Genomic DNA, 9,098 nt, shown 5'->3' with positions numbered 1-9,098 from the left:
CCCGACGTCAAGAAGCTATGAACCCTTCTTCTCAAGTAGGTGGCTTTCAAATGTTTCTGTGACACTTGTAAATACGTGCGTAACGCTGATTTAGACAGCTTGGGAGTGTTATATATTGACGTGACTCGGACACCGCTTAGACAACAACTGACGTTTATTCACCAACCTGGATGTATATACATTCTTATACGTCATCATGACGTCATACGCACTGTCGACGCTACGCATATTCACACAATATGTTGCATCCCCCTTCTTAAGATAATTTTTTTCACAACAGTAATTTACCAAATAATGTCTCTAGTTATGCCCTTATTACAGTGCAATAACAATGCAATAAACAACAAAATCTTAACTTCTTGCACTGCATTCTACTTCATCTTCCATATTAACAGATTTTTTTTTCTTGCGTTCAAACTTTTTTTTTCTTTTTCTTTTATTATTGAACAATAAATTATTTTATTTCCCCTTTGAACCTGTAACATGTGACCTTATGATAGACTATATGAGATTGTACACCTAGGGCCCTATTCTCCCACAGGCCTTCGGCGCTAAAACGGGCCTTAACCGCAAAAAAACGTGCCTTGCGCCTGTTTTGGGACGATATCAATATGGCTTTACGCTGCCAAATGCGCTTTAGGCCGAATGGGCGTGGCGCAGTCCCAGAATGGGCCAAAGTGGGCGTGTCGGCCTTAAATCTCGGCGTACTGATATCTTCGCACCTGGCGTAAATTTAGCGCTTTGCGCCTTTGAAAACCAGGCCTATTCAGTGCGCCAGTGCTCTTCTGCCTCTCCCCTGTCACCCTTCTCTGTCTCTCTCTGAAACCAGGCCTATTAGTCTAGTAGGAACAGGGGGTCCCCGCGCACCCGAAAGATATATTTTTCTAACATAGATTTTTGTACTCCTCAAGGTGTCTAATAAACAAATTTTGTTGTTACCCCGTTGAAATAGTGTCCCATGGGTCCGTTTGGCGGCCATCTTTGCGGGCATATTGCGATGTCTGATGAAAATGGATAAGGGTCATAACTTTTGAACTAGACGTCATACAGAGACAAATGACACCACTTTTCTGTATGATTTCTGCATGAGGAATTGATTGAGAGGGTTGTTTTAATGATTTTAACAGGTTTGGTATAGTAAAACTCAAAAACATTTGAAAAAAGTGTCTAATTCACTCTCAAAATCTTGCAAAAAAAATCTATCTACATATTAATCCATGGGCCAGAAGGGTTGGGAATAATGCTCATATTGATTTTTGGCAAGGTATACATCTCTAGAGTTAGAAAATATGTGAGAGCATTGCACCAATGGTAGCTAAATGTGCGTTATCACTCGATTTATAACACCATGCAAAACATAATAGTTGTGGGACTTTTAGGGACATTTGAGGCTAAGTTCATGCAAATCAAGTCTAAAAGCACCAGATTTTGCCCAGAATTAGCCCAGGGCATGCTTTAACAATTGAGCCAGAGTGCCCGAGCCGGTGACCCCCGGGGTCACCATGGTGGCCAGATCCAATATGACCACTGTCCGAAAAAGATTTTGGCTATAACTTTTGAAAGAGATGAGCTAGAAATACAGACTTGGTGTCTGTATATTTTCACGCCAACAGAAGTGAATATAAAGTTATGGAATATTACAGTAATCATGTACAGTAAATATGGACAGAGCTTCATAATCAATTATACAGATACTATGATAAATATAGAACTACTAAATATATAATGATGACATGGGAGACTTTTCCCAAGGATCTTTCATGTGATGCTGACACAACACAAACAAACATAAGGAGAGTCTCAGCTACAATAACAAAGTGATAGAGTGCTTCCCAAAGATTTATTGTAGGAAAAGACATCTCACTCCAGTAGATATATGAGAATCTAACACTCAGAAAACCTTAAAGCAGATAACATCTTGAAGCAGTTGATGTGATTTCACAGATGAAGTTAAAGGACTGAAGCCTTTCATCTGACTCAGTTTGAGGAAGTTAGTCGCTGGAAAAAAATTATGTCACACAGGAAGGCGAAGCCTCAAGTCACAAATACATTCGACTCGAGTGACACTCAAATACACGTCATGCGACATACATGTGCTGTATGTCATGCTACATATGATATGTGTGCTGTATGTCATGCTACTGTACATATGATATGTGTGCTGTATACACTATGTGCCGTACATCACATTGTCACACACATTTTCGCTGCCAACTCCGTCAGGACTTTTCCCCCAAATTTGTTCGACGTCTACTTTTTGAGGCTTATAATTAGTCACATAAGACCCTAAATTACATAGTTGGATGGTTTTGGTGCATTTTGCTTGCCAGGGTCTTTAAGTTCCTCCACCAATTTGAAAATGTTGCTGCATTTGGTTCTGATTAGGCAACTAAAACAAGTTGGTTAAGGTTAGGGTTATGATTTGGGTTAAGTATGTGCCATACATCATGTATATTACATTAGCACAGTACATAGACTATATGTATATCACCAAACATGTATGTGTTAGATCATGTGTCACAGCACATGTGCAGTGTTTCACAGAAGGCTTGAAGCAGAAACAGCAGCTCCTCCTCTCCAGCAGGTGGCAGCACTGAAAACAAAAGAAAGCAGGGTGAGTTCCCCGCTGACTTTTTCTTCCAGGAGACAAACAACAGGACTCCTACTATCAATGATTCCTACCTCAGTTAGTGGGAACCAGAACCCGACCTGATTTAAAACAAGAGAAGAAGAGACTGCTGTTATTTAGTCATTATTACGTTATTGTTCTGTAAAGTCTGAAGTGGTCTGAACTGGTCTCAAGTGATCTGAAGTGGTCTGAACATGGTCTGAAGTGGTCTAAACTGGTCTGAAGTGGTCTAGTGCAGTGGTTCTCAAAGTTTTTCACATGAAGGACACCTAAACTAACAAGGATTAGACCACGGACCCCCATTTGATAGGATTTTGTCCAACCGTCCCCCATATGATAATAAGATTGATTGATGTTTTATTACAGAAAGTGTATAAAACCCATGACCAAAACAGTCATTGTGTTACTTATGAATGGAATTATAGCGCAAACAAATTACCCCCCTTTTGGCTGGGGACCCCCTGGAACCCTCCCAAGGACCTTTGGGGGTCCCCGGACCCCATTTGAGAACCACTGGTCTAGTGGACTGACCTTGGGCTTAATACATCTTGAATCTCTCTTGGGCCTTCCACCTGTAGAAGATGAATCCAGCCAGAGCAAAGATGAGACCCAGAGCCAGTCCCGAGGCTCCGATGGCCATCTCGTTTCTCTCAGACTCAGGCATGGAGGGATCTGTGGAGACATTGAGATGGTTGATTTCAGACAGTCCAGTGTAACTCAATCTGACTGGCTTGTCCAAGGAGGCGTGTTTTAGCTGGTGACTGTGTGGACACGGCTCAGTAACAAGATTCACTTTTATTACTGTGATGACTTCATACCTCAGCCCCACTGAGTGCTTTGATTTTGTAAAATAACTCACACATTCCACTAGTGACTAGAGGGACAAGAGGCGGACTGATAACTTTACCTGTAGTCCAATTATATGAAGAGGGCTGTATTTTACAGGGTGATAGTAACGTGGAACAGTCTTCCAGGTGATGTTTCTTACATCAAAGGAAAGGCTGGTTTTAAAAGGAAACTTATACTCCACATACACTCATACATACATACATACATAGCCTACATACAGTACATACATACATACATACATACATACATACATACATACACTCATACATACATACATACATACATACATACATACATACTGTACATACATATGTGTATATATACACTCATACATAAAATACAATTTTATTCGGCAGGCTAGCTTGAGTACTTGCGGACCTTGCTACATCTGGTTCTAAATGATCTTTTATCTTGTTTTATTCTCTCTTTTTCTCATGTGATACATGTTTTTTGTGATAGATGTTTTTTAGTATATTCTATTTGTGTATTCTTTCTTATGTGATACATGTTTTGTGTATTGTGTATTCTATTGCATTGTCTGTTATGTAATGTATATATTTTCTTGGACCCCAGGAAGACTAGCGGTCGTGTAGGCGTCAGCTAATGTGGATCTGTTTTAATAAACAAATAAACAAATACTGATCAGTAATATCTGATCACTGATATGACAGATTAGGATGAATAATAGGATTATTAATTATAAGTGTTATAGTGACACAGTAATGTCACACAGTACAATCCAATGGGAGGCTAAAGAAGAGTGATATGCCAGAATCTGACCTGCATGCACTACATGAGTCTCTGATTAAAGTGTCACAGTTTACAAATACAGAGGCATTTAACTTTCAAATTCTTTGTAGTGACGTTGATGCCCTTAGACCCCCTAGTGGCGACAGGTGGTAGACCCGGTGTGACTGGTGTTGATGAGGGAAACAACACTGGTGTCAAAATGGTAGCCTCCTGTGACAACTCTTAGTGAGTGTGCAGCAGTGATACTCAACTTGTGGCCCGGGGGCCAGATGCAGCCCGTGATACGGTGCCAAGTGGCCCCCTGGCCATTTTCTAATTCACAATGAAAACTATAAAGTTCGACTGAGCTCCAGATAAATTCTCAAATATCACCACCTGCTCACCACCCAGGTACTTCAATGTACTATTCTAACTTAAAGGAGGACTTACCCCCTAGATATGTATTAGAACAGTAATTTGTGAAAAAAGTGTTTTGGAGGTAAGTTCTCCTTTAACTTAACCTATCCTGTGGCTGTGTGCACCAAATTGTCAGACTAAACTCCGGCTGACACCCCAAATACCTACAATCCACTACAGAAAAATTAATATTATTAATGATCAATAAACTAATTAACAGAGATGCTCACAAGTCATTTTTTGCAAGTGTAAGTCAAGTCTCAATTCTTTGAGCTCAAGTCCAAGTCAAGTCTTAAGTCTCTTATGGATGAGCATTCTATCATCTGCTGCATGCCATCCGGTCTGCTACACTGCATAGCTAAAACCAAGGAATTCAAAGCATGTACTGTATTATCCTCACGCCTTTATCTATTAGCATACAGCAGCAGCATTGATTGGACGACATCAGTATAGATTTCCTTGATGTTAATGCACCAAAAGTATTAAATAAAAAAATTAAGATTGTTCATAAGTCCCAAAACTCAAGTCCAAGTCAAGTCTCAAGTCTTTGAGGACGAGTCTCAAGTCACTGTGAGTGAGACTTAAGTGCGACTCAAGTCCAAGTCCCAAGTCCAAGTCCCAAGTCCAAGTCCCAAGTCCAAGTCCCCATCTCTGCTAATTAATGATTATTAGTTTGTTTATTAACTGGCCCCTGGCCTCCTGTCATTTTGTAAAAGTGGTCTCCGGGCAAAGCAAGTTAGTTGAGTATCCCTGGTGTACAGTATGAAGAACCAAGATGACAAGACACACAGGCAGACAGGCAGACAAACAGGCAGACAGGCAGACAGACAGGCAGGCATGCAGACAGACAGACAGACAGACAGGCAGACAAACAGGCAGACAGACAGACAGGCTGGCAGGCAGGCAGGCAGGCATGCAGACAGACAGACAGACAGACAGACAGACAGGAAGGCAGACAGACAGGCAGGCAGACAAACAGGTAGGCATGCAGACAGACAGACAGACAGACAGACGGACGGACGGACGGACGGACGGACAGACAGACAGACAGACAGACAGACAGACAGACAGACAGACAGACAGACGGACGGACGGACGGACGGACAGACAGACGGATGGACAGACAGACGGACAGATGGACGGACAGACAGACAGACAGACAGACAGGCAGACAGGCAGACAGACAGACAGACAGACAGACAGACAGACAGAGAGGCAGACAGACAGACAGACAGACAGACAGACATACAGACAGACAGACAGACAGACAGACAGACAGACAGACAGACAGACAGACAGACAGACAGACAGACAGACAGACAGACAGATAGTTACCCCAGTCCTTGATAACAGGCTCGAACAGGCTGGGGTGCTTCACGATGCAGGAGATCTTCTCTCCAGACCTGTTCAACACACACACACACACACACACACACACACACACACACACACACACACACACACACACACACACACACACACACACACACACACACACACACACATTCTGCTGGAAGTATAAACATATATTGTTGCCACCGATGGAATATGATCATGGTCGGTCGCAGCAACCACCATAAATCTCTGTATTATAAACTGCCCTTAATAACTAACAAACTAAATCATCACAGATTAATAAAATAAATTGCACATTTCTCTCTAGAAATGTATCAAAACACATTTTAATTCCGAAACTCTCTTCGGACATTGCATTTCCACTGGTACTCGATGGAATGTCCTGAAACACCTGAGTGTGTACTCCAGCGGATCTGGACTCACCTGGGGGTGTACTCCAGATGGATCTAGACCAGTGGTGACCAATTTGGGGCGCACTGTTTGTTTTGGCCCGCCACGGATTTGGGAGTTTTTTTTTTCCTTTCTTTTTTTTAACTCTCCCCCCCCCCCCGATTTTTTATCCCATATTTTATCCCCCATTAGTGCTAACTTCATTTATTTATCCTGGTTGCTACTCCATTCTCTGCCGATCTGGGGAGAGCCGAAACTGGCTCCATGCTTCCTCCGAGACATGGGCAGTTAGCCAGCCGCTTCTTTTCACCTGCCAGGGGAAGCTTCACCGGTAGGACATAGCACGTGGGAGGTTCACGCTATTCCAACCAGTTCCCCTCCCTCTGAACAGGCGCCTTCAACGACCAGAGGAGGAACCACATTAGCAACCAGGATATTGCATGTTTTTGTCAAATTGTCATGGCAAATTGTTTACAAAAGATGGACAATAAAGCTGATTTTCAAAGTACCTTGAGGATTTTTCAAGTTGTGAATTAAGTCAAATTTATCTCTTGATTACAAAGGTGGAAAATACAACTGTTTTTAACGGGGTGTTTACTGATTAAATGTTTAAGTTGTTGATGTTTTTTTAAATATATATAACCAATTGCAAATTATTACAATTACCAAACAGATAAAAAGTAGATTATTATATTCAAATGTTATTTTAGATTTAGAATGTTAGAATTTTCTATAAAACACAATACATTTTAATGTAATTCCACAACGTTTATTTTTGGCCCTCGGCCCTCCACCCAGATTGAGTTTTGGCCCTTCATGAGAAAGAATTTGGGCACCCCTGATCTAGACTCACCTGGATGTCTACCCTACAGTGATCTATAAACACCTGGGTGTCTAGCCTACATGTGGATCTGGACTCACCTGGGTGTGTACTCCAGGTGGATCTGCAGGACTCACAAAGGTGGATCTGCACTCACCTGGGTGTGTACTCCAGGTAGGAGTGGAACTGGGAGTACCAATCGCCGTCGACCATCTCTTCAGTGGAAGAGACATCAGAGGTGACTTCCTCGTCGTCTCTCAGCCAAGTCACATCGATTTGTTTTGGGTAGAAGTCGTAGGCGCTGCACATCAGCATGGCTGTGTGTCTCCCACCATCGGGCGTCACTGACCTCAGCGTGACAGAGGGTTTCACTGCAGGACACAGTGTTAGTGTTATCATCTTCATCATCATCATCATCATTATTATTATTATCATTATTGTTGTTCTTATTATTATTAATGTTGTTGTTGTTGTTGGTGGTAGTAATAGTAGTAACTGCAGTAGTATTACACAGAAACAGTACACTAATACCACAATAATACTCCTAGTTGCAGCATCAGTGCTTTGCCCCCAGATGGCGTCACTGAGCTCCGTCTGGTTCAGAGTTTATCCGAACCAGAATCAGAATCACTTTTATTGCCACACTATGCAAAATTACATAGGGAATTTGTCTTTAATGACAAAATGAATTTAAATTGTGAAGACATTTGATATAGGCTATAGACATTTAATTTTCCTGTAATCATATTTACATTTTTCTTTCAAGTGAATATTTCCATAGATGCATACTGTCAAAAATATTTCAGTGTGGTGAATTGTAGACACAATTTTACATTTTATGATGACTGATCAATAGATAAGCTATAAACCAATACAGATGTTTAATCGAAGGTTGACAGCAGATACACGCATAGAACGATTTCATATAGACTGCATCTACATGTGAAAAAAACTCAAAATGAAACAGTAAAAACATTTAAATCTGACGGAAAGGTTTGTAAGTGTGGAAATGTAGAATGAAAGTAGTTGTTTATGTGTTAATGTGTTTATTATTATGACTGAGATTAATTTGATGTGTTTATTGACGAGAGCAGCAGCTCACCTGTCTTAGACAGAACAACTTGGTAGTCATTGTCAGCGTTGGGTTTGCAGAAGCTGTACTTGGCCAGCGTCCTCCTCCTGATCTCTGCAGGATTGTTGTTGAAGGCCTCTGCGTTCTTCAGCCCCTGCTCAGTGTAGCCGACAAACTTCCCCACACTGCTGCTGAACCTGACGTCCTCAACCTTGTTGTAATAGTGAGAGTAAATGTACTCTATGTCCTTCAGCTCAGTGGAGTTGAACACACAACGGCTCACCGTATATTCCTCAAATCCATCTGGAGATCAAAGACAAAGTCTGTTTAGTCTCACAGATGTAAATATAATTTATATTCCAACTGAAGAGTATTATCTCTGAGCTAGTTATTGATCAGTTCAGGTATTGATGTATTGATCCTACCTGCTCCATACAGACTGATGAAGAAGAGGGAGAAGAGCAGAACAGATGAAGCCATGTCCCTCTTTTGAGTTCACTAACTGACAGACTCAACCTGAGTCCTGCTATAAAAACCAATGTAGGAGCCACACACTGGTCACATGACCAGCATCACCTGTTGCCAGGCAGACAGTCCGGCCTAAAGGCTGCTGGTGGCAGAGAGTAGCCTGGTATCTAGACCCATATGAATCACAGTTGTCACTCTTCATACATCTGGACCTATGCCCATGCACAATGTTTTGGGGCTTTTTGGTGGTCCAGGGGGGTCCACTCAGTCCGGTCTCAGTGCACTTGGGTCAGGAGAAATCCAGGTTCAGGCAGATCCAGCCTATTCATTAGTCACATACACTGTGGAGGCGGTAGGTGAGGGCGAGG

At 41.9% G+C, this 9,098-nt stretch overlaps 1 protein-coding gene across 2 annotated transcripts; it reads right to left on the bottom strand.

Annotated features, from left to right (window-relative positions):
- Positions 1 to 2,324: 2,324 nt before the first annotated feature.
- Positions 2,325 to 8,770, bottom strand: LOC310770858 (H-2 class II histocompatibility antigen, E-S beta chain-like). Of its 2 annotated transcripts, XM_083663562.1 has the most exons (7): positions 8,688 to 8,770; positions 8,293 to 8,565; positions 7,348 to 7,561; positions 5,960 to 6,027; positions 3,161 to 3,301; positions 2,683 to 2,709; positions 2,325 to 2,593 (listed from the first exon to the last, which is right to left on the bottom strand). In XM_083663562.1, the coding sequence occupies exons 1-5, from the start codon at positions 8,740 to 8,742 to the stop codon at positions 3,168 to 3,170; spliced, it is 744 nt and encodes a 247-aa protein (XP_083519688.1). In that variant the 5' UTR covers positions 8,743 to 8,770; the 3' UTR covers positions 2,325 to 2,593; positions 2,683 to 2,709; positions 3,161 to 3,167. The 2 variants fall into 2 exon arrangements, with proteins under 2 accessions (XP_083519688.1, XP_083519689.1); XM_083663563.1 differs by lacking the exon at positions 2,683 to 2,709.
- Between the last annotated feature and the right edge of the window lie 328 nt (positions 8,771 to 9,098).

The sequence above is a fragment of the Poromitra crassiceps genome (genome assembly GCF_964638095.1).
Source record: "Poromitra crassiceps genome assembly, contig: HAP1_SCAFFOLD_248, whole genome shotgun sequence".
In the NCBI taxonomy this organism is placed as follows: domain Eukaryota; kingdom Metazoa; phylum Chordata; class Actinopteri; order Beryciformes; family Melamphaidae; genus Poromitra; species Poromitra crassiceps.
Note: the sequence above shows the minus strand (reverse complement) of the source record. Positions and strands in the feature narration are given on the sequence as shown.

Coding starts and splice junctions, on each gene's coding strand:
- LOC310770858 (XM_083663562.1), bottom strand. CDS start 8,742: ATGGCTTCATCTGTTCTGCTCTTCTCCCTCTTCTTCATCAGTCTGTAT. Junction 6,028..7,347: donor TACCTGGAGTACACACCCAG/GTGAGTGCAGAT, acceptor TGTGTTGAACAG/GTCTGGAGAGAAGATCTCCT. Junction 3,302..5,959: donor GCCTGTTATCAAGGACTGGG/GTAACTATCTGT, acceptor ATGTCTCCACAG/ATCCCTCCATGCCTGAGTCT.